The sequence below is a fragment of the Oryzias latipes genome, chromosome 5, assembly GCF_002234675.1.
Source record: "Oryzias latipes chromosome 5, ASM223467v1".
Lineage (NCBI taxonomy): Eukaryota > Metazoa > Chordata > Actinopteri > Beloniformes > Adrianichthyidae > Oryzias > Oryzias latipes.
In genome coordinates this window covers 8,252,868-8,277,003 of record NC_019863.2, presented here as the reverse complement: position 1 = coordinate 8,277,003, position 24,136 = coordinate 8,252,868, and the positions used below count along the sequence as shown (strand labels likewise).

At 40.3% G+C, this 24,136-nt stretch overlaps 3 protein-coding genes across 4 annotated transcripts in view; all 3 read left to right on the top strand.

Moving 5' to 3' along the window:
• LOC101157361 (kazrin) overlaps positions 1–2,720 on the top strand; it is a 128,350-nt gene extending 125,630 nt beyond the window's left edge. For both annotated transcript variants that reach the window (XM_020703125.2, XM_011474801.3), the window contains one exon: positions 618–2,720. In XM_020703125.2, coding sequence (XP_020558784.1) covers positions 618–779 — 162 coding nt within the window. In that variant the 3' untranslated portion in view covers positions 780–2,720. The remainder of the gene's footprint in view (positions 1–617) is intronic.
• A 4,048-nt stretch (positions 2,721–6,768) lies between these two features.
• Positions 6,769–20,385, top strand: LOC101157123 (transmembrane protein 51). The gene is made up of 3 exons (XM_004068744.4): positions 6,769–7,046; positions 13,131–13,530; positions 18,843–20,385. Exons 2-3 carry the CDS (start codon positions 13,145–13,147, stop codon positions 19,291–19,293), a joined length of 837 nt encoding a protein of 278 aa, XP_004068792.1. The 5' UTR covers positions 6,769–7,046; positions 13,131–13,144; the 3' UTR covers positions 19,294–20,385.
• A 977-nt stretch (positions 20,386–21,362) lies between these two features.
• LOC101171238 (ski oncogene) overlaps positions 21,363–24,136 on the top strand; it is a 35,741-nt gene continuing 32,967 nt past the window's right edge. The window contains exon 1 of the mRNA XM_023954857.1: positions 21,363–23,315. Coding sequence (XP_023810625.1) covers positions 22,422–23,315 — 894 coding nt within the window. The 5' untranslated portion in view covers positions 21,363–22,421. The remainder of the gene's footprint in view (positions 23,316–24,136) is intronic.

The window sequence follows — 24,136 nt, the reverse complement described above, 5'->3', positions numbered from 1 at the left end:
TCATCGTCCTCCACCTCACTCTATCATGGACATCTTCTACCCTAACACCAGCCAACTTCATGTCCTCTGTTAAGACATCCATATATCTCCTCTTTGGCCGTCCTCTTGCCCTCCTGCTAGGCAGCTCCATCTCCAACATCCTTCTACCAATATATCCACTATCCCTCCTCTGAACATGTCCAAACCATCTCAGTCTGGCTTCTCCAACCTGACCCGTCCAACCCGATACTAGCAAAGTGTATCTAATAAAGTGGCCAGTGAGTGTATTTCCTGAATAAACAAACTGTTCCTTTCCATTCATGGAGTTGCAAAACATTATGTTGTATTCGGTACATGTCTTTGCATTCTTGATGCTTCACGAAAGAAAACAAAATAAAAAGAAAGGAAAAGTCAGTTCTGCAGACTCTCAAAAGGAGCAATCAAATCTATGAACTCAGAAATACCTTACAGCAGACACTTTTAGGTCTAAATAGTTCTCTTAACTCTCAGGGGCTCGTTTTTGTTTTAACAAAGAGCATGTGTACACTTTGAGAAGAAAACCAGAAACTTGCTAGTTGCCTTTGAAATTCCTATAACGAAGCATCTCTTTCTGTTTTCTGCTGGTTTTCTTTTCCCAGAGTTCACTGAGGTTGCGAGCAAACAGTCACTCTGTGGAGCGCAGCATGGGCCTCCACGGTAACTGCGGCTCTCTGCCCAGAGAAGCCAGAGTGCAAGCCATTTCCCGTGCCAAAGGCAGCCCGATGCATACTTACAAGAGTGTTGAAATCACCAACGTGTGACTCACCCTCTGACATCTTCACCACTGTTTACACTGTGTTGGTACTTTAACTGTTTACAGTTGAGAAAGCTGAGCACTCAAAACATTATAAAGGTGGAAAAGGGTATATGTAACAGCACCGACATACACATGAGGGGATTTTTCATGATTTAAAAACAAGTCATTTTTTATTTTGAGTTTGAAAGCAAAGTATTCTAAAACATTTGTGTGTATTTTCTGCAGCTTAGTACTGACAGGGATGGTTTAGAAATATTGCAAAGAAAACAAATAAATTCGGAGCCCCTTTATTGCCTTATGAAAAATAGAAACAATTGCTGTAACTATTTATTTACTTGATTTTAGATGTTTCTCTTCAAGTCTCTGTTTTAGGATTTTTGATTAAATCAATGCTGTTGTGGTACAGAAAAACAAAAGCAACATAACATGCTTTCGTGTGGATATTTGTCCTTTACTTTTAACAGTTTTTACAGGCCTTTCTTCCTAAATGAAACGTTTAATCTACAGAACAAGAATGTTGTTTATCCAAAGGTTTATGACTGAAACTAATTGATTAGAGGGGGTTTTAATCATAAACAAATTTGAATTAAAGTTTGTCAAGGTGACCAACATGTCACACGTTCAGGTGAGGAATGTAAACTTTTTAAGGGACAACAATGACAGTCTAAGAGGGGTTTTACTTCTGTCATCCACCAAACTGTTATCCTCAATATTTGCCCAGCTTATGTTCTTAAAATAGTAATAAAAAAAAACTATCTATGTGTCAAAGTCATTTGGTTGTAACATCATCAGTGGTTTGTAATAGCACACAGGAGTGAACTATTTACACATCTGTTGTTCCTGTGTGGGCTGGAAGGATTCTGCAGATTTTCCTGCTCCATTGTATCACACCATCAACACTCAGCTAGTGTATCAACAACGGTCATGATTTACTTCAAAATAAAAGCGCACGGCTGTTGAAACCTCTTCCTTTTAGGGTTTTCTGCCAGTAAAGGTTGAGAAAAGGTTGCAAGCAGAGAAACAAAATCCTGGTGGCTGGCAACTGTGGGAAGGGGCCACGGTACCACTTTATTTGATTGTTTGCTTGTTTACAATCCCTCATTATTATTTTCATTTTATGTACATGCGGTTACAAGCTAGGAAAAAAAGAGCAGATTTGGGGGGAAATCTGGTATGAATAGACTATTTCACAGTGATCAGGATATTTCCTAAAGATAAACAATTAACATTCAGGATTAACAAAGCGGTTTTCAAAAGTCTGCAGTGTAAACATGAATCAGATCAGCTGGAACTGACCCGCACTGATGTTGTGTTGTTGAGCTGCATCTGGAAAAACTGAGCTGTGAATGTTCACAACAGCTTCACATTAGAAAGAGGGAAAAGATTGGACTTGTAGAAGAATTTATTATAAACAGAAACCTAGAACACAACTTTTATAAAATAAATAAATAAATATAGGGATGGAATAATCCCATTTCAAGTATGTTTTTATATTTTTATAACTTTCTTTTTTTTAATGAATGTTACTGCTATGATACTGGTTGAGTATTAAGTGTTTCATTGGGAATGCTCTGTTATAAATCATGTCCAGCCATGTTGAATGGCACACGGGTGTACAGTGTTTGCTGTTCTTGAGCATGAAGAGACCAAGTTTCATCATTTTGACACATTCTGTGCAGCTGAAGGCCTTTGTATGAAGCGGAACAGGTTTGTCTCCCAGATCTGGGCGTGTCCTTCAGTCCTCTTTCTCAAAGGGGTAAATAGGGAACGTTAGAGCTGTTTAAAGCTGTGATTTACTTTATTTTGGCCTTCACATATGAAGCTCAATGTGAATATTAAAAGTGGAACTCCTGTCGTAAAGTGATCTGTGCTTTGTCATTGTTTTTTTTATGAATGAACACAAATTTGTGTAAGAAAGATAAAAAAAAATAAAAATTTAAAACTACCTCTTTGTTCATTGAGTTAGAAGAAACTTTTCAGTTTTAATTCTTAAATGCATCAATTCACTTAGATCTGTCGGTTTGTTTACTTTTTATTAAAAAAAAAATGTTGAAAACTTGGCAACATGAAATGTAGCTTTAATTTATTGTTTTATTTCATAAGTTAAAAAATATAGGGAGGGTTTTTAGATTCATTGGATAAATAAAAACCTTTATCAACAAAACTCATTGGAAAAAAGAAAAAGGATTATATATAAAAAAATATTTTAAATGTTACAAAGACCATGCAATCTGTGGGGCAGAGTGGGAACTTTAAATGTAGGAAGTTTGACAGGAAAAACGAGAGTTTGCTGACATGATGGAAAGAGGAAAGGTGGATCTACAGTGTGCTCAAGAGACCAAATGGAAAGGAAGCAAGGCAACTTGAGTCGACATCGTACTCTGAAAGATAACAGTGATTGCAAAGTGGTGGGTGGGAAGCGTAGGATGGTGGTGTGTTGGATGACTCTGATGGTGAGGAAAAGGAGGAGGACAAAAGGCAGAGCGGAGGCACAAGTGGTGGAAGTTGAAAAATGAGTACTGAGTGGCTTTTAGAGAAGAGTTGAAACAGACTTTGGGAGATCAGGAGGTTCTTCCAGATGACTGGACAGCTAGAACTAAAGTGGTCAAAGTGACTGAGAAGAAAGAACTTGGAGTATCGTCTGAAATAAGGAAAGATAAGAAGACTTCAAGGTGGAAACGAAGAATTTCAAGTGTGTATTGAGATGAAAGGGTTATCTAAGAAAAAGTAGGACACAAGAAGGGCAGAAAAGACCAGTACAGTGAGAAGCAGCACAGGGTGAAGGTGGAGATGGCAAAAGGCGAACAAAGGATGTATAAGGACTTGTATAACAGGTTGAAGGCAAAGGAGGGAGAGGTGAGTCTGTACAGGTGAGGCAGAGAGTCAGAGATGGAGAAATGTGCAGCGGGTTAGGAGGATCAAGGACAGGGATGAAAATGTGTTGACAGGTTCTGCACACTGTGAAGGTACGAAGTAAGAAGAACTTTGAAGAGCTGATGGATGAGGGGAATGTTAGAGAGCATCGAGTAGAAGAGGTGGATGTCATGAAGCAGGAAGTACAAACAATCAGGAAGGATGAAAAAGATATTCAAGAGGATTGAGAGTGGAAAGGCACTTGAAAAAATAACTCATTGAGTATGAAAGGTTTTGTGATTGGGCTGTTTAACAAGATCTTTGAGAGATCCAGGATGTCTGACTGGAGGAGAAATGTTCTGATGCTGTTTTTTAAAAAGAAAGGGGGCGTGTGGAGTTTTGGAAACTCCGGTGGAATGAAGACTCCTGGACGAGAGGCAAAATCCGTGGAAAAACAGAAAACAGAAGAGGAAAGAAATGCAGCCTCTACTATAAGTGGCAGAAAGAAGGCTACAAAGGGACGGACGCCTGTCCAGCCATTGCAGAATCCCCCACCCCCTTTCCTGTTTCCTCAACAGATGCCCCCTGGCCATCCACTGGGCAGATCAGGCAACAGAACCAGAATGCTCTTCTGGACTGTAGCCTTCCCTATCAACAAAGTACAGAAAGGGACATCAAACAGAAAAGGAAGGAGGAAACGAAGCAGGGAGACAAATATGACTAGAAGAAACCAGCTTTAACCGTAAAATGTGGGACACAGGATGAACTCCAGAAGCAACTTCTGGAAGTCTTCACAGAGTGAAATGTTCCCGGACAATCAAACAGACCAGAACACAGGATGGAACTGGCATGTGGTGATGTTCCACTGTCTGTTGGTTGTGTTCTGTGGTAAGCAAGGCCACACAGCCATTTGTTTCAGGTTCTGCAACACCAGACAAGATGCTGCTGGACTGAAGGTACAACAATCCCCTCCTCATCCATGAGCAAAAGTGGAGGTTGATAACCTAGTTTAATCTAAAAGTGGATTAGACCACACCGGTATGGGCATATTCTCCTTAGAGCAGGAACTGAACCCAGTTAGAGGGGTTCTGAGCAGCACACTGCAGGCTCTTGGTTCAAACGCTCTACCCTGGCCATTAGAATGCAGACTGAAACCAGAAAAGGCACACTGAAGCACCACTGCAGGTACAGAAAGCCTCTTGACTTGGGACGTGAATTAAGGGACTCCATCAGAGACCATGCTAGAAGGCATGTCATGTAGCCGGAACGCATAATGAAATAACAAATCAGAAGTTTCTGTGGAAATCCAAGTGTTTCTCATCAAAAAACCAAGTCTATTTGTGGTTTATGTAATCTGAGTCATGGGACATTCTGAATAACTAGAGTATATTCATAGCAAAGAATAGTTAAATAGAGATATTTTCAAGGCAATCACCACTTTTCAGTGACATGGGTTATTTTAGCGATGGGATTGTCATCTAATGTTGGGGCATATTGATGTTTCAAACTCTAAACCAATTAGATTGAGTAGAAACAGGTGGAGGAACATTTAGAGTTGTTGACATTTGCTCTGGAAGGAGAGGCGTGAAAGTGAGCTGCAAAAAAACAGAATATCTGTGCCTAAATGAGAGAAACTTAAGTGGAACATTGAGATCACAAGGTCCAGAGGTGGAGAAGGTGGAGGAATTTAAGTATTTAAGGTCAACAGTTCAGAGAATCAAAATGAAAAGAAAACATGTAGACAGCTTGTTGGTTTAGAAACTTTGAGAAAGAAACAGGAGGCAGAGCTGGAGGTAGAAGAGCTGAAAATGTTGAAGTCCTCTTTGGTCGAGAAGGATAGATAGGCTCAGGAACATCTCATGGTAGATGTTTTGAAGAGAAATGCAGAGTTGATCTGGAGATGTTGAGAGAAGAGACAGTGATGATGTTGGTAAACGGATGCTGAGGCTGCAGCTAACAGGAACAGGGGCATAGAGGAAGACCAAAGAGGAGTTTTATGAATTTAACGAAGGAGGACATGGAGGCGATTGGCTTAAATGAGGAGGATGCAAAGGATAAGGTTAAAGGGAGGCAAATGGTTTGCTGCGCCAACTTTTACAGGGAACAGCCAAAAGGAAAAAAGACACATTTTCAATGAAAGATTTGTTTTTAAATAAATAAAAAAAATTGAACTTATAGTTATTAGCAGCCTTATAGCAAGAATGTCCTGTTCAAATCTAGGCTGGGCCCTTTCAGCTTGGAGTTTGCATGTTTTGCATGCATGCGTAGGTTTTCTCTGGGCACTGGGGTTTCCTTGCACAGACCAAAAACATCCTTCATAAGGTAAATAGTATTTTAAATTGTCCCTGGGCGTGAGTGTGAGGCCCTGAGTCTGACCTCCTGTTCAGAGTGTACTCCACCTTCATCCAACCAGATGGATGGATGGAAAATACATTTATATGAGGCACAAAATTGTTTACATGTTAAAAAAAAATGGTTGGTATATTTTTTATTTGTAAAATGTATAAAAGAATGGGGTGCATGGTGGCGCAGTGGTTAGCTCTCTTGCCTCAAACCAGTTCAAGTCCCAGTGTGGACTTGAACACATGGGACCTCCCTGTGTGGAGTTAGCATGTTTTGCCCGTGCATGCGTGGCTTGGTTACTATAAATTTTCCCTAGGTGTGAATGTGAGTGTGCATGGGTGTGTGAACTGTGGCCCTGCGACAGACTGGCGACCTGCCCAGGATGTCCCCTGCCCCTCGCCCACAACTGGCCGGGATAGGCTCCAGCAGGCCTGCGACCTCAAAAGGGACAAAACAGGTTTAGAAGGTGAATGAATGTATAGAAGAATGAGTTTAAAAGAAGCACAGTTGTCATAGAAAAAGAAAGGTGTTCATTCTCTTTTATGCAGTTCCCCATATAAACTTTATTACCTTCTTTAGAACTGCACAAACGCTGCTTAAAAAGTCTATCATTTAGACATATTTTTTCTACCAGTGATTTATATTTGCAATAGTAACTAAGCTTTAATAATCTGCATTTTGGTAATTTTTAATAACAGATGTATACAACTAAATTTTCTTTAATTGGATTTTTAGTGCCCTTTCACCCCTAGTTTGACTTTGAGCAACCAGTTCGTCTTGACCTGTGGGGCGGCGCTAGGACCCAGCAGCGAGCAGTGACTAACAGAGGGAGGTTTGTCTCCGGCTGGAGTCGTTCAAAGTTCTCCTCCGTGTCTCTTTTTTACCTGGTGCGCGGGACTTTTTTTCTTCGGAATTATAAAGCTGCTTTGGGAATTCTCAGTCGGACATAGAAGAAGCGCAGATTGAAAGTCTTTACTTTTGGCTCCCTCCCTCTGGTGGTTTTCCTGAAACACCTGCCCGATCCAGGTAACTCACCCATGAAGAGGGAAGTCCTTGGGCACTGGGCGGCGTAAAGGTAAGGCCCTATTTTAGGTGAATGAAAGCCGTTTTGAAACAGTTAACCATCGTTTTCTGGTTGGGTTTGGAGCATTTCCGTGAGGTCTAACGTGAAATAGTGTTGTGACTCTGGCTTGGGGTTTGGTTAATGACACAGGTATTTTTTATCATTATTGTTAATGACACAGGTAGTCCCTCTAGGTCCCTTCCTTCCTGTTTGGTTTGGAGCTGGTTAACTTTCACTCCAGTCGAGCTCTTTGTTTCGCAGTTTCCACTTTTCCCCTGTGTTGACCTGCTCGTGCTTTAACCAGAAAGTGTCATTTGAAGGAGTTGTCTTTTAGCCGGTGTTTAGTGCAGCATAAGCACTGATGTGTCGGGCGGATACGCCTCTGCGCACGCGCCTCTCAGGCCTTCAGCCCACACACACCTAGACACCTGGGCATTTTCCCACTACGCTTTGCGTGACACGCGCTTTTCTCTTTCAATCAAATGAGCTTTTAGTCGTTTTTAAGTGAATTTAAAAATCTATTGAGGAAAAAAGGGGGAAGATTGTCTTGCTTAGGTGATGAACAGGTGTTGGGTGGGTCTTAATTGTGCCCCTCCCCTGTCTGTCTATCGTTTTACAGTGTTTACCAATGGACGGCTTCCTCATTTAGGGGCTGGTTGGTTTCTGACAACTTCACATCTCTACGTTTTTGGGAATGCATTTCGGTTTCAGTTGTGAATGATCACAAGTATCTTTATAACTAAGCTACACGTCGGTTTCTACTGTTGTGTTGCTTTGATTATTATTATTTTTTTAAAGAACTTTAATAGTTTTGCAGCGTTGATTTCCTCTTTGTTTTAGCCTCTTTCTATGAAAGCATTTAAATAGGATAATTAAAATTTAAAGTCAGTTCCAAAAATGAAGCTGCATTCGTTGACTCAAAATTTAAAAAGAAAAAGCAATCCGCCAAATGGCTTTTTCATTATGTTCTTCAACACTGCTTATTCTGTCACTGAATTAAAATGATAAAGACACTGGTGTTTGAAATTTCATTTTCAAAGAGTTCTTTAGTAAATGTGTAGCAAAATTCAAATAGAAATATCTTATTTGACAATTAAAATTGATTAACAGAAATGCATTTTCATGTTCACACAGCAGTGTCATTTTGTTCTTCAACACTGCTTATTCTGTGACATAATTAAAGCAATAATGCAAAGAAGGGGTTCCTTTTTCGTTTTCACATCCACCGTGTGCAATGTTATGGAAGCGATTCTGTAGCATAAATAAAAGTAAAAGGCAATTCCAGAAATGCTTTTTCTTTTTCAAAATGAAGCTGCATTTTTTTGGCTCAAAATTAAAATAAAAAAGCAATCCACCACAATGCTTTTTCGTTTCCTTCCTCAACACTGCTTATTCTGTCACATAATTAAATTGATAAAGAAAATAGTATGAAATAGTGACGTCATCGCCCCGCCTCCACTCTGCTAATGCTCCATGTTAATGAATTTTGCTACAAATTTTGCAGGGTGGGTGTGAAAATGCAAATGCAATCCCCTCTTTGCATTTTCGTTTTAATTATGACACAGAATAAGCGGTTTTAAGTATAAAATGAAAAAGCATTTTGAAATATTGCTTTTTCATTTAAATTTTGAGTCATTTAATGCAGCTTCATTTTGAAAATTAAAAAACATTTCTATTAATCCATTTTAATTGTCAAATTAGACATTTCTAAATGAATTTTGCTACACATTTACCAGAGAACATTTTGAAAATGAAATGTCAAATACTATTATCATTTTAATTAAGTGACAGAATAAGCAGTGTTTAGGAATGAAACGAAAAAGAATTTTGGTGGATTGCTTTTTCATTTTAATTTTGAGTCAAAAAATGCAGCTTCATTTAGAAAATGAAAAAGCATTTCTAGAATTGACTTTTCTTTTTTTTCTTCTTTTTTTTTTTCTTTTTATTTGTACAATGTGTCTCATAATTCATTTCCACTCAGCATTTCCAGGGGGAGGCGGGGCGATGACGTCAGTGCGTGTTGTTGGTCCAACCAGCAAACGACAAACGTTTAGCATGGTGAACTCTGTGCTAGAGCTGGTTATGGGGCTGCAGCTGTTCTCTAACAGCAAAATCAGCGGAAAGCATTCGAAGACGATCTTCTTAATGTGCTTTTATGACTGCTATGATTATTATTAAGGACCTGCTCACTCATTTCTCTTATCTAAATCTGTGCAGCCAGTGCTTTTTTTTCTTGGCTGCAAGGACCCAGAAGAAGGGTTAGCATTAGGCTAATACGTGCTAACAACATTTAGCCTTAAATGAACTAAATGAAACTCCATGCAGGCAATGCTGCATTGAGCATCTTAGATGTAAATATGTGGGAATAAAATCAGCCTTTATTTTGTCTGGACACCACTGGAAACACAAATTGACATGATTGTTTACACGTAGGGGTGTGACGATAACCGCATCACCGCACGTCCCTTTTTGTTTGGTTCTGCATATAGTGCGTGATTTAAACAATAATAAACACATTCATCTTTACTTTTTCTGCGAGTCCTGTTTTCAAACTTCAAGGGCTTCTGGGGGAAAAAGCCTGCATCCTCCTGCACAAGGGAGGGACAGTCTATTATAAATATTATGGGGGACTTTTTTTGTGTGTCTCATCAACTGGTTGCCATGTTTCAGTACTTGTAATGTTTACAGATAATGTTAAATTAAGTACACACAAACACGGGCACAAAAGACAATAGTGTAATTAAAACAGTTGGAGTTAGTTATATTTTAATTGCAAGTATGCCTACCGGTAGCTTCATATGGTATAGGCAATACAACCTATGGCGGAGCTCAAGAAAAATGGCCATGAATTTAGTGTCTAAACCAAATACTGTCTCGGCTATTTGGACATACTTTGGCTTTGAGGCAGATGACAAGGCACAACCAGTGAATTTGGACAAGGAAGTATTGAACCTCTCCTGCGCTGACTTTTCTCTTCCTGACCGTGGTCGAAAAGACGTAGGGGAGATCCCCCGTTCGGACCCTCCAGTGCGGGCCAACAAAGAATCATTCACCGTTTTTCTGGGGGAAAACTTATTTTATTACGGTTCTTCTTCCCTGTAACATCAAACATTAACGCGCACCCCCAACCCTCTTGCGCTGCACGCGTTTTTCCACTCCTTCCACTGCACGCGCTCCCTCCTCAACTTACACACGCACGCGCGGTTTCAGCACACACACATCCTCTTTCTACAACAGAAGTTTCCGTCTTGCGAGGAAATATGACAATTTTACTGTGTTCTAATCATTCATTTCCATTGTATTCATTTCCATTACAAGCTGTGTGCGTTCTTGAGTGCGCGACACGTGACTCTTGCTGCTTCATCACAGCGGTGATCAAAAATCCCACACCGTCACAGCTGTACTCTAGATCAGTCGCTGTTCTTCTGGGGGAAACCTTTTATTACTGTTCTCCTTCACTCCGTAACACCAAACATGAACACGCAGCCCCAACACACTTCTACACACGTAACGCGTGGACACACATGCACACACTCATTCTACAACACTTATATTGTTAGTTCACTAGTTGGATAGTTAGTAGTGTTATTTGTTAATAAAGAATACTGCGTTGTAATTATTAATTGTATTCATCTGTGATTTTGTGTTCGCCGGTGGGGGGGTTAACCGCGACTCCTGCTGCTTCATCACCGTGGTGATGGAAAATCCCACACCATCACAGCTCTATTTACACGGTTCATCAGGACTGCCTAGCAGCATTTCCGCCTTAGTCCGAAGCTTCGGACTAAGGATTAATTTTAAATTTATTTTAATATAATGCTTTTTCATTGTAAACATGAAAAGGCATTTCTGTTAATCTATTTTAATTGTCAAATAAGATATTTTGAATTTAATTTTACTACACATTTACTAAAGAACTCTTTGAAAATGAAATTTCAAACACCAGTGTCTTTATCATTTTAATTCAGTGACAGAATGAGCAGTGTTGAAGAAGAAAAAGCCGTTTGGCGGATTGCTTTTTCTTTTTTTAATTTCCAGTCAACAGATCTAGCTTCATTTTCAAAATGAAAAGGCATTTCTGGAATTGACTGTTATTTTTAATTATGCTACAGAAATGCTTTCATACCTCTCTGCCGAGCTGTTGCCTTCTTTATGTGCAGATACAAGCTCCTGGGGGAGAGAAATAATTCAATAAAAATAATTCTAAGTAAAATATTTTAATTTTCAGTCTTTGTAAACAAAAATCTTTGTAAATTGTGATTTCTGTATAGGCAAAGTTTGGTCTTTATTTCTTAACTTTTTTAGTTTTTTTTTTGTTGTTTTTTTTGCTTTATCAAGCGTTGGAAAAAATAAACAAATGTTACAGCTGACAAGAGGATATTGCTGGCTTCAATTATTTATTTACCTGTAGTTAGTTACATTTTAGAGCCATAACACACCTCCATATTATGGAAGATGTTAAACAAAATATAAGAAAATATTTACAGTTGAATATGTATCAATAAAACACATCTATGGTTGTCATTCATCACGTGAAATATTTAAGCCTTTGCAGTTATGCTAGATTAGGAATATCCCAGTTTGAAAATAACTGGTGAAATTTCACTTTCTTGACAAAAAAGTTCAGCTTTTCAGTCTTTTCTTGTTTGTTTTCAGAGCATTTCCTGCCTTTACACTGTGCATGATAGCAGATTGACAGTTAATCTATTACTATGTATTGTTTGTTGTTGGTTTTGATAGACTTCTCTGCTGTCTTTCAGCTTAGACAGCCCAAACACGCCCCCATCTTCCATGTTGGACACATTTTGTCATGTTTTTGTCGTTGGGTGTTATGAAATATTAAGGGGTTGTGTGTCCCTCAAAATATGCATGTGTGCCAATAGTTGTGAGGCATGTTGATGTGTAGTGTAGCTTATTTTTTAAAGGCTGTTCTGTGGGTCAGGTTGGTTTTTTTTAAACCTTCTTTGGTTTAGATCCTTTAAAAAATGCTTATTTCCAGATATGTTTTTCTACAAGTTGATTTTTTTTCTTTTTACTTATTAAAAATGGATTTTATTTTGTTAGTTTGCAAGAAATGTCTAATACTTTTATATCAATTTTTTTAACTCTTTAGTGAAGCTTGTAATTGTTTAAAAAACTGTAAAATAACTTTGAACTTGTGTTTTGATGTTGGATTTTCACTGAGGAACAAAAAAATGTTGTTGTCTTTTATTTTTCTGTCATTCCTTCATCTTGTCTCTGCTTCGTGTTGAGACACGTGGGGGCTGCCCCTTTTTTCTTTACCTGTTTTCTCACAACTGCTGCTTTGACATCTGCTCACTCTGACGTGTAGAAGCTGACATGCTCTGTCACGGAAGCCAGCAGACGTGTTTCAGGGAAACTAGCTGCTAGATTTAAGTGTCTTAACATCTGTAGTAATGATATCCAGTTTACAGCCATAGTTAATCAACACGTACAACAATTTCTGCATTTGTGGAGATGTTCACTTAAGATCCACTTGGATGAAAATTGTGTTTTGAACAGGATTTTGTGTCATTTTACTCATGATGGAGGACATATGGAAAGAAAAACTGTACTTCTGATTAGTTCTTTAATAAAATTGTTGTGAATTAGGAGCAGATGGAAAAAAAATGCTGTTTGAAAAAGATTGTATTTCTTACCTAGAAAATATGCTGGGGAGGCACAAGCTCCCTGCTCCGCTCCATTCTGGTGATTAGACGGCTACAAGTGGATGCACAATTTTCCTCGTCTGAGCTGGCATGTGGTTCAACACTGTATAACTGAATAGCTGCAATATTACTTGCCATTTTTGTTGAACTGGTAATGCTAGGTTGGGGGCATGGAGGGCTGTAAACCAGGGGGGAAGTGGGTAAAGGGGTTAGGATTTCCGCTGCTTTGCAGACAGTATGTCCTAGAAAACTACACAGGTTTTTTGATTTGGGCTAAAAATGGCATAATCATAATTAAAAGACCACTGGAAATGTTTTTTCTATAGATCAATAGATGATCGGAGTGGGATTTTAAGTTTCATACAGTTTGGTTGAAATACAGTAATTGTTTTCTGAATCTTTTTTCGTTTTTCTCTTTTTGTACCAGCTTGTGTTGCAGGTATGTGTTCCAGCCGTTCTCTGTGCGGCGGCAACGACGGTTCCAACAGATCCCGTCGCTCAGACAGCTCAGGTGCAGGAGCCCACTATGCCCTCTGTGCCCTGGGAGTGGGGCTCATCGCCCTGGGGGTCATCATGATAGTGTGGACTGTGATCCCCGCCAACATGAACACCAAAAACACCACTGAATCTGGAAGCAACCCTGCAGATGCAGAACGCACTCAGTCGTCGTCCGTGGCATTGGTGCTCGTCGGAGTTGGGCTGGCTATGTTGCTTTTGTCTATTTGCCTTAGTTTGAGGCGCAAGAAGAGAGCACAGGCTGCCAGTAACCAGGCGGTGGAAACGAGCGGCCCTTTGATGAGCCACGTGCCAGGACAAACCCAAACAGAGTGAGTTTCATGTCATCCAACTGCCAGTTGAGCTCTAAATATAACTGCTCTTACGGGTGGATACAGGCTGTCTGCATGGGGAAAATGGACAAACCTGTACAAGGTACGCAGGTGACCTACAGGAAATGTCAAGGTCCTATCTATGGGCTCAGTGAGGGTTATGTCCATGCTTATTTTTTTCTATGGGCATGCTGCAGGCAAAAGATCATATGGAACACTTCAACAAATGCAAGAGGAATGAAGTAGGTGTGACGCTGGCATGTCAGATAGATTTGTGCGCGGCCAGTAAGGGTCCAGTACTTGCACCTTACTAAAGACTTGAGTGTGACATTAGGGGACCCTATGACATCATTACCCATAGGTCATAAGTGCGCACAACTTGCATTATCCTTACAAATACTTCACATTGCATTTACTACATGCACAACCAAGGTGCGTTCCATTTTTATGACATCACTTGAGGTAGCCATACCTCTTATATACTCACTCACACATACATATATACTCTCTCGCATGCATACATTCACTCACACATACATACATTCTCACCGTCACATACATGCATTCTTGCGCTCACATACATTCTAATAACATGTCTAATAACAAACTCACTTCAACATTCATTTCAGTTCAACATTTGAACGTCAGAATTACATTTTTATTAGGCATCATATGGAGATGCAGGTCCAGCAATGTTGTGTCTGTCTGTCAAAAGCCAGCTCTGGACGTCTATAGGCTTACAATGTGCATATTTTGTCCGCTATTTTATGGCCAATAATGACCTCATTCAATGTCCATTATAGTTTAACATGATACATAATCCAGGTATTTTTCACTGGAATTCTATTCAACCTGACCTGCAGAAATCTTCAGACCCATTTCCAGGAGGAAATCTCTGCCAAATGTGTTAGAAGACAATTGTTTGCATAGTCTGACTTTTTCCTGGACAAACTTATCTGTTGTCCAAAGCCAACCACACCAGAGCTGGGCTACCGCTGCTTAACTCTTCCCATACACTAGGTGGCGGTATGAACTTTTTTTCTTGAATTACCATCCACTAAAAATTGGAAAGAAGGATGTGGGAATGTAGTCTGGATTTAAAATAAATAACAATGTTTATTTAAATGAGCACTGTAACTTTTATGTATGGAGGTTTATCTTCTAATAGTTCGAACTACTTTTATTGTGAAAATTGATCATAAGTAAAATGAATTAGTGGTATTTAATTTTGTATCTGACTTAAAATATTACTGTATCACAGTTTGAATACAAACTACATGACTTCTGTATTCCTTTTAAACTGCTTCCTTTGTGATAGATGTAGGATAATGTAAAGTGGTCAATTTAGCATAAAGTATTTTCAATGTAGATGAGGGATGATTTAGTGTTTTTATGGTTACTAATATAGCTTATATTTGTATTTTAAAAAGGGTGAAAAAAAAGGTTTTAGAAATGGTTAACGGCAGCACTGGATTTAGAAATAAAAGCAATCAAAATCCAAATAAAGAACCCGAGGCCTGTGTTGCTCAGATTAAAACAAATATGTTCCCAAAAAGAAGAAGCAGGTTAAAATGACTTCACCTAGCCTACAATAACAGAACTGACTGATGACTGTAAAAATAATAATTAATTAATAAACTGAACACAACAGTTATATAAAAAATAAAAAAAAGATTAAACATTAGTGTTTGGGTCTATGAGGACTAACCAGAAATGCACTTTTAGTATTCAGTATTTTAGTATCTATTAATTAAAAATGCTGAAAGACTGACGACGAGCTGAAAAAGGATATTGTTTATGCCTTTTTTTTTTTGCATTCGTAAACAATTAATGTATATAACAAATCATTATTGAGCAATTAGTCTGTAATACGAGAGTTACTGAACACGTAATAAATAAACATAAATCCATTACACTGCTTGGTTTCAGAAAAAAGTATATTTTTTTCCATAAATCATTTACCTTTGTAATGAGTTACTGTTAACACTGAACTCAAAGTCCCATTCCAATCATCTTTTGATCAACTTTCCATTGGTGGACACAGATATCACAACTCACAGTTCGGATCGTGTCATTTTAGAGTCATGGTTCGGATCTTTTTTTTGGATCGGTAAAAAAGTCAGAGAAAAGCCTTATATTTATTTTTTTTAGAAGCTCCTAAACATATATTTATATTAAAGCCTATATAAAAATAGATACACATACTGTATATCATATCACAAATTTGCTAATTGAGACCTACATGTATAAAGACGAAACACTACTGACATCTAGGAACTTAACCCTTGTGCTGTCTTAGATGACCCCACCCTTACTTTGACGTGTTCTCCCTACCATGACAAAGGTGGATAAAGGTGGAAAGATTTCATGTAATCCATGGACACCAGTGAAGATCACAAATCATTGAAGAAAAAATGTTCAGCGCACTGTCTAGTGGGTCTAGATGACCCCACTGCCAACGTTAACGTGCCTTGAATAGCACAAGGGTCAACATATTCCTATGTATAATAATGCTGATGATGTCCATATGAAGAAAGTGCATTCTGGTGCATTGCAGCTTCATAAAAGCCAAAAGTATATTTATAAAGTAGGAGAAGCTGGGATGTCAGAATTTACAACTTTAAGTTCTTTCACGATGTCCCCTGCAGCAATAAAACCCCCTCTCCCTCGGTACAGACACAGCAGCATCTAGGATAACAAGTCTTCAAACTGGGTCAAATCGAGATGGATGTAGCGCTCTAAGTGGCCGTCATTCATGCACTGGGAGAGTGAATGATCTCATGAACACAGACGTGGAGACGTGTTTACCAATCTGTAGCACACGTGTGTGCCAAACCGTGGCTAGTGATCTGTACGGATCAGCTGTGATCCGTTGCACTCCTAATTGTCAAATTGATCCCAGTAGTCTTTTAATTATGATTATGCCGTTTTAAGTCTAAATTTTAAAAAAATCTGTGTTTTTCTACAACTTAGTTTCTGCAGAGCGACAGGAGTTCATTAGACCAGTGTTTTTCAACCAGTGTGCCGTGGGAGATGGTCTGGTGTGCCGTAGGAAATTGCCCTCATTAACTGATCTAAAAACATTTACCATCTCCAGGATATCAGCTCTGTGTTCATCCAAACGGGTCTTGATAAAACAAAGAGTAGTTAGGAATATGAAAAATCGTAAAATACTTTTTTCTTTGTGTTTATTTGATTCTATTAAAGACATTTTGATAAGAATGACGGTACCGCGATTTAGCCGTAGCGTCAGCTGTTTTCGGAAATGTCCAGCCATTTAACTGTCTCCACCAAACATTCTTGGAGGCTCAATCACATGTCATGAATCTGACCAATCAGAAGTGGTTAAAGTCTTCACTTCCTTGTTCCAATTCTGCTCATAAAGTTGCTTAGATCCAACAAAAATACCAGCTAAAGCTCATCTTTAGCGATGTAGCTTTCCACAGGATCCGGTGTCAGACCGTGGAACAAGTGAAGAAAACCGTGAAGCTCAGAGACGCTAGTCTGTCTACGTTTGGCGGCAGTTCGCACTCCATCTCCCATGATGCATTGGGTTAAAGTGACAGCATCTCAGCACACAATGAATCTTCGCTGTTTAACGTCTTGAAACCACAACGAACACGCATCAAACGGTTTTTAAATCTTTTAACTTAACTTTTATTACATCTTTTAGAATAAACAGCTTCAGCTTTTTCTGCCACAATTATCACAAAAATGCATGTGAGATTGCAGAGGGGCTATAGATCAATACAGACTGAGTTTCTCTGAGTGACTGAGTTTCTCCTTTCAATTTCTGGATGCTGGTGTGCCGCGGGATTTTTGACAAGGTTAAAGTGTGCCGTGGCTCCAAAAAGGTTGAAAAACCCTGCATTAGACAATTTAGTGTGCAAGCTGAGCTTAAAATGGGGAAAACTGTGATATTTTTATTCCTTTCAAAATTGAAATCAACAAAAGTGTTCAGATTTGAAAAGAAATGCTAACCCTTTTCCACCAGAGCTTCATTACTTCTCTCTGCCAATCAGCTAATTCAGGTTGATGGAATACGCAGTTACGTTCTGTCAAAGAGCATAGTAGATATTGACAGACGCATCTCCAGTGTTGCTTAAGAAAGCAGCCAGGTCCTCTTGAATGGAGCAGAGCAGGAAGCTTGTAGCCTGTTGGCTGTAGATTCTATGTTACAACTTCAATCTTTTTTCTGCTCCTGATTTGCAACATTTTGAAAAAAGAAATGCTCGGAAATACAGTTTTAATTTTAAATGATATTACATATGACCCCCATAAGGGAAAAAAACTACAAGAACATGTTGAAAACGCCAAAAGCACCTTTTTTTATTGGAGTGGGTCATAGTTTTGGGGAATTGTTGCTGTTCTCAATAGTTTTGAACCAGGGGTCGGAGCGTGAACCATAAGTTATGTTTGGCCCGCCTCCTGCAGGTTGGCCCACACGACTGTATAAGATACCTGGCCTGAGTAAATGTGATCTCACACATAGAAAACGCCTTGCTTCAGCAAAATGAAGCCAATTCATTCCCCATTTTTCTAGGCCTGCACAATAAAATCAAAAATTTATCGTTATCGCGATATCAAGCTGTGCAATTTGCAATGGTCGTTTGGAGTATAATTCTTAAACTGTTGCAGTGAAATGAAAATTATGTTTGTGGTTGTTTTGCTATTTGTTCATGTATCGCAAGTTATATCGTCATTTTCCTCATATCGTGCAGCCCTCCATTTTTCCGTGATGTTGACGTCACCATGTTGGAGCTAGATGACAATGATTGGTTTAAGTCGGTCTGAGTCGGCGTCTCTATGGCAACTACTGTCGCCAATCAGGAGTAAGCTTGCTTGAAGTCCACACCCCTTCCACTGAAAGAAGCTCAGGAGAATCTCAGAGATTTTTAATTAGGCATCTGATTGTTCAGTTTTATAGCTTGAGATTAAGAAAAACTTTGATGGAAAAAAAATAGGATTAGCAAGAGAAAGATATCAGAGCGAGAACAAATACGATGACTGAGTAATAGCTGTTTTTCTCTATAGAAGTCTGTGGGATTTTGGCTTTCTGGAACCAGCAGGTACTTCAGGGAGGGGCCACTCAGTCCAGTTCTCTTATACAGTCAATGGTCTGCACAGCTTGTTAAATCTCATCCTATAGGAATTGTTTCAGGTTAAACGTGTACACTGGCGTGGTTTTGAGGATGTAGTAGGGCCTTAAGTTGTTTATCACAAAACGATAGAAATGACTGTCAAATGTTTTCCTAAATGTTGTAGTTTGCAATCCCTCTTCACTAACGTCCATCTCTTTTACCATCTTCCAGAGCTGTAGACCCAAATGCGTACAATGTGCCAAGTTATGATGAAGTTGTTGGAAGCAACAACTTCCCTGTTCGCCAGAGCAACCTTCGACAGAGCACCTCGCAGCTGCCGTCCTACGAGGACATCTTAGCTGCTGTGGAAAATGAGGAAAGAGCGCACGCACACCAATCCACGGAGGGCCCCCCTCCCACTGATTCCACGCCAGCCGCAGACAAGCCCGCCTCTGATCAGGCTGACCACGCCACCCTCGCGGCAAACCCTAGTTTGCCCACCCGCAGCTCCAGCCGGGCTAGCCGTCTACTGCGGCCACTCCGAGTGAGGAGAATAAAGTCGGACAAACTGCATCTAAAGGATTTCCGCCTCCAGATCCGCACCCCCACACAGAACCCAGTGACAATTGAGCCCATCACTCCACCCCCCCAGTATGAGAATAAAATGCCTGAGTTTCAGTAGGAGCCTTTCTAACCCAGATGTCTCATTTTATTAATACTCTTAAAAAAAAGGAGTTTAAGAAGTGTTATAAAGCTTAAAAGACTGTTTTCAGAAGAGCAGGTCTGTTCTGCATGTTGGAAGCTGTGCAGACACTTTGAAACCAGGATTCTTTAAGTTCTATCTGAATGTTTTGTGCAGAAGCTTGTGTTCTGTCTATTAAATGTGTCTAAATGTCTTATTAATGTGTAGCATGATTGGTTTTTAAATGATTTTTCATTTTTGTAGGTGTTTTAATGACTTTCATCATATCAGATGGTGTCCCTGCTTTTATTTTCACAGCTAATTGGAATTCATATACTTGATGAGTTAACCTTTTATTTTCACAGGTTGAACAATTTTATATCATATTTCAGCATTCAAAGAGATAAATAAGGAATTATTTGTGGTTGTCTTGTCCCGTTTTTAACAATTGTGTTTTTTCTTGTCTTTTTAAACCTCTTTATTTTTCAGAAAAGGCTTCCTGTTGCTCAGAATCTAACAGTTCAGAACTAAAGAGGTCCCCTAAACAGGTACATCAACGCTGTGTAATAAAATCTAGCAGAGGTGCTGCCAAAACATCTATGATTCAGATTGAAAGTTTCAACCCTCAGTTCAGAAGTTCTGAGTTCAAAGTGGGCTCATTACTTATGCAAAGGAGAAATTGAGTTTTTAATGTTTTAGTTGGAAATAGAAGTGATCTAAGGGTCCAAAGCATCCTTTTTGATCATCTGTGTTGGACTGCTTTAGATGTGTGTGGTAGTGAAGTGAACATTTTCCTTTTTTTCTTTTTTTTTGCCTTATTTGTTTTATGTATTTTCATGTTAATATTTGTCTTGTTATGGTAAATAAATACTTTTGAAATAATTTTGACAATATTTTTGAATCAGGTTAACCAAAATTGAGCCTTAATCCCATGTTGGTTTTATACCATTGTGATTGATTAACCTCTATTTTCTATTCTATTTTAAGTTTATTTATTACTATAAATTATTAATATTCATTATTACATAATTATTGCAAGAAAAAGAAAATGTCATAAAAAAAACAAAAATAATACATTGGTTTTTCAAATCATTTTTGTTTTTTCTTTTTTATTTGTTAAAAAAGATGCAAATAAGGCTCCTGAACACTCCCTGTCCGTGTGGTTATTTCTGTCCGGCACAGTGCTGGACCTCTGACTCTTTTTTTTTTCCTTTCTTTAATCAGAAGAATTTAAATCTACCAAATAATCAAGAAAACATTTACAAAAACCTCCCAATTGACACAAGTATTGCAAATCACAATGAAAGATTTAACCTGCAGGCCAATAAATGGGGTCTGCCTTTCCCCTTTATTTCTCACAGGGATCCAAACCAGCAGACTTCCACAAAACAAAGAAACTATCAAATCAGCTTTACATTTAGCGCCCTCTATTGGTAAAAAGTGTGAACCAGATCTGCATTTACAGTAGATCTGTTCTCAAAGGCCACTCTGTACAGACTTCAAAAGTATTGGAATTGGGGGTGGAACGATTCGTTTTAGCAACAGTACCTTTCTTATCATTTTTGTCTGAAGCTCCAATTCATAGTTGAGATTGATTCATTTCGAACAATCCGATTCACTGATCTAAAATAATCTAAAAGAACTTTAGCCAAAAATTCAACCAGTGATTCAGATAAACACCAGGGTCCTGAATAAAGTGAATATTTGCTCTAGACTCACTAGGTTAAGATCCTGTGAGTTCTAGTTGGAGAAAAAGATAAGGAGACAGAAATTTGGAAAAAGAAATCAATCCTTAATTTAAATTGTAAGCATGAAGTTGAACATGCTTATAGGAAAAAAAACATCGGTTTTGGTGAAAAGACCAAATTTCATAAAGAAATTGATTATTCTTAGATCATAATTTCTAGTTTGTACATTAATAAACCTCCAAAGTAGTATTGGTAAAGGCCAATAAAACCTTTAACATTCTAATTATCAGTTTTTACTTATATTTTCTTACCACCTATTGGGAGTCTGTAGTGATGAGGGACTGCATTTTAGCTCTTGGTGCTATTGCTTACACATTCTATTGATTTGTACCTTTATGCATTTTTGCAGATGCACAAATTCAAAACAGCTTTGAATATCTCAAAGTAACTTGAGTTGTGGAGGAGCCACCACACTCATGCTCTGCCTTGAACACACGTGCAACTGAACAGGACCAGCTCTGCACAATGAAACAATTAAAACCAGACAGGAAGCTGTGTGTTTAGGCTGCACAGAAAGGTTTCTAGAAGGGCATAACGGCTCTGAAACTAAAGGTTTGTATATCCATGCATGGATGAATGAGAAGTGTGTGTGCGGAGCTAGACATCCCATAATCCGGACATTAATATAAGTGCTGCGGTCAGTATTGATTTGGTGTGTTTGGAAGCTGTAAATTCTTAATGCGCTCTTCAGATCCAAAGAGTTCGCAATTAATAAACAATTGAAGCTGTTTTAAGTGTGGAACCCGGATGGATTTTCCGTCCAAAAAGTGCGCAAATGTGCGGAGTTTCTACACTGGAGGTGGAGAGTTTGTGTTTATATCCTCAGGATCAACTTCTTTCTCCACAGCTCCACCCTCGCCTCGGTTCAGAAAGGCTTTTTTTTTTTCCCCTTTGTGCAGCTGCCCTGTAACAGGGGGAGGAACCGCTGGCTGAGGGAACAGCCAGCCCGGGGAGTCAGTCACATTCCTGGCCGGGATTCAATGACTGAACCAGACACAAACAAACAGAGAGGGAGAGACTCGCACACTGAGCGAGTGAGTAGGGAGTCAGACTTGTGCGCCAGACAGAGCAGACCGAGCTTATTTCGGGCGCACATTAGGAGTGCGTAAAACCGCAGGAACACTGAGCAGAACTGGCAGCCCGGTGAGCGGACGTCGGACCAAACGACTTCACTTTTGGTGACTTTATTTGCGCGTATTTTTGGGGGGAAGCGCCCTGTGATTGCAGCAGCTTCGCGACACTCGCTTTGCTGAGCAGACGCGCAGAAGCTTTTCTGCAGACATGGGAAGGCTCGCCGCCGCCGGATGCTGACGCCCGTTCCGATAATTTAATTTCTCCTTTCATTTTGAGTTTTGAACTCCCTTCTCCGGCCAATACAACATGGAGGGCGCCAGCTTCCAGCCCCATCCCGGACTTCAGCAAACTCTGAAGCAGTTTCATCTCAGCTCCATGCGCTCTCTCGGCGGCCCCGCGGCGTTCTCCGCTCGGTGGCACCAGGACGCGCTCTTCGGAAAAGATGGCAAATCCGCGGAGATCATGCTGTCCCTGCCGGCTCAGACCCCGCCGGTGATGTCCGGGCCACTTTTCATCCCCTCCGACCGCTCCACGGAGCGGTGCGAGACGGTGCTGGAGCGGGAGCCCATCTCCTGCTTCGTGGTCGGCGGGGAGAAGCGGCTGTGCCTGCCGCAGATCCTCAACAGCGTCCTGAGAGATTTCTCGCTCCAACAGATCAACTCCGTGTGCGACGACCTGCACATCTACTGCTCCCGGTGCACCGCGGACCAGCTGGAGATCCTCAAAGTGGTGGGCATCCTGCCGTTCTCCGCGCCCTCCTGCGGGCTGATCACCCAAACGGACGCGGAGCGCCTCTGCAACGCTCTGATCTACGGCGGCACCTACCCGCCTCACTGCAACAAGGACCTGGGCTCCCTGGAGCTGGAGCGCACCGAAAGGAGCTTCAAAGTCTACCACGAGTGCTTCGGGCGGTGTAAAGGTCTGTTTGTTCCGGAACTGTACAGCAGCCCGGCCGCCGCCTGCATCCAGTGCATGGACTGCAGACTCATGTTCCCCCCGCACAAGTTTGTGGTCCACAGCCACAAGAGGCTGGAAAACCGGACAGTCCACTGGGGCTTTGACTCCTCCAACTGGCGGGTTTATGTGCTTTTAGACGCGGACTACACCGACAAGGAGGAGAAAAGTCACCTGGAGCAACTGCTCAAAGAGTTAAAAGGAAAATTTGATCCGAATGGGAAACTGTCCAGTAAAGCATGCAGAGTAAGTCTTTTCCATCTAAAATTCATTGAAACGTCTGCCACTTTTGTCTGGGACGGTTTGTTTGGGTCTAAATGTTGGCAGTGAGACATTTTCTTCCAACACAAAGCCTCCCACACTTGATGAGAAGAGTCCCCTTCCACCCCATCACATGACCCCTCCTCAGGGGTTGAGGGCATCCGCATCATGATGAAGCAACTCAATGATAGATTTTATGAGTGTGAGAAAGGTGATGGGGGGGGCAGGGAGGTCCAGGAAGGGGTTCAATGACATTTGGGATATGGAAATGGAAATGTGTGAGATGTGTGGGGGTGGGGGGGGGGGGGGGGGTTGTGGCTGCTCGCGTGGGTCAGAGAAGCTCAGGGCCAGAAGAGGAGGTGGCTGGTTCTTCGTCACAGAGCAGCTGCTATGTGGGACTCTGATAATGAGTGGATCTCTGCATGCATCACCATGGCGCTGCTCCACTCCCCACACGAGCCAGAAAATGTCTCATGAAGGGAACGCTGCATCCCTAAGAACAAAGTAAGAAAAACTCTGAAAAGGAAACGCTTCCTTTTTCAATATTCCCTACAAAACTGCCCATTTATGCAACTCAATGCTTCCGACCCTCAAAAAAAATCCACGTTTATTTTTAAGAATTGCACCTGGGGTAGATGACTTCCTCAGTCAGGACTTCTGGATGTATGGTTTGAAAGTCATATGTTTCCTTACAATGTGGAGTTCTGCCCCGACAGAGTGTGTGTGTGTGATAAAGTGTGCATCATGGAGGCAGATTGGCAAAGGGGGCAGTGCATATTGGCTGCAGTTCACTGTCAGTCGTGTCC

Bases quoted from the DNA above. Each gene is read 5' to 3' on its own strand.
- LOC101157123 (XM_004068744.4), top strand. From the start codon at position 13,145: ATGTGTTCCAGCCGTTCTCTGTGCGGCGGCAACGACGGTTCCAACAGA. The intron at 13,531-18,842 runs GTGAGTTTCATG...ACCATCTTCCAG, and splicing joins CCAGGACAAACCCAAACAGA to AGCTGTAGACCCAAATGCGT.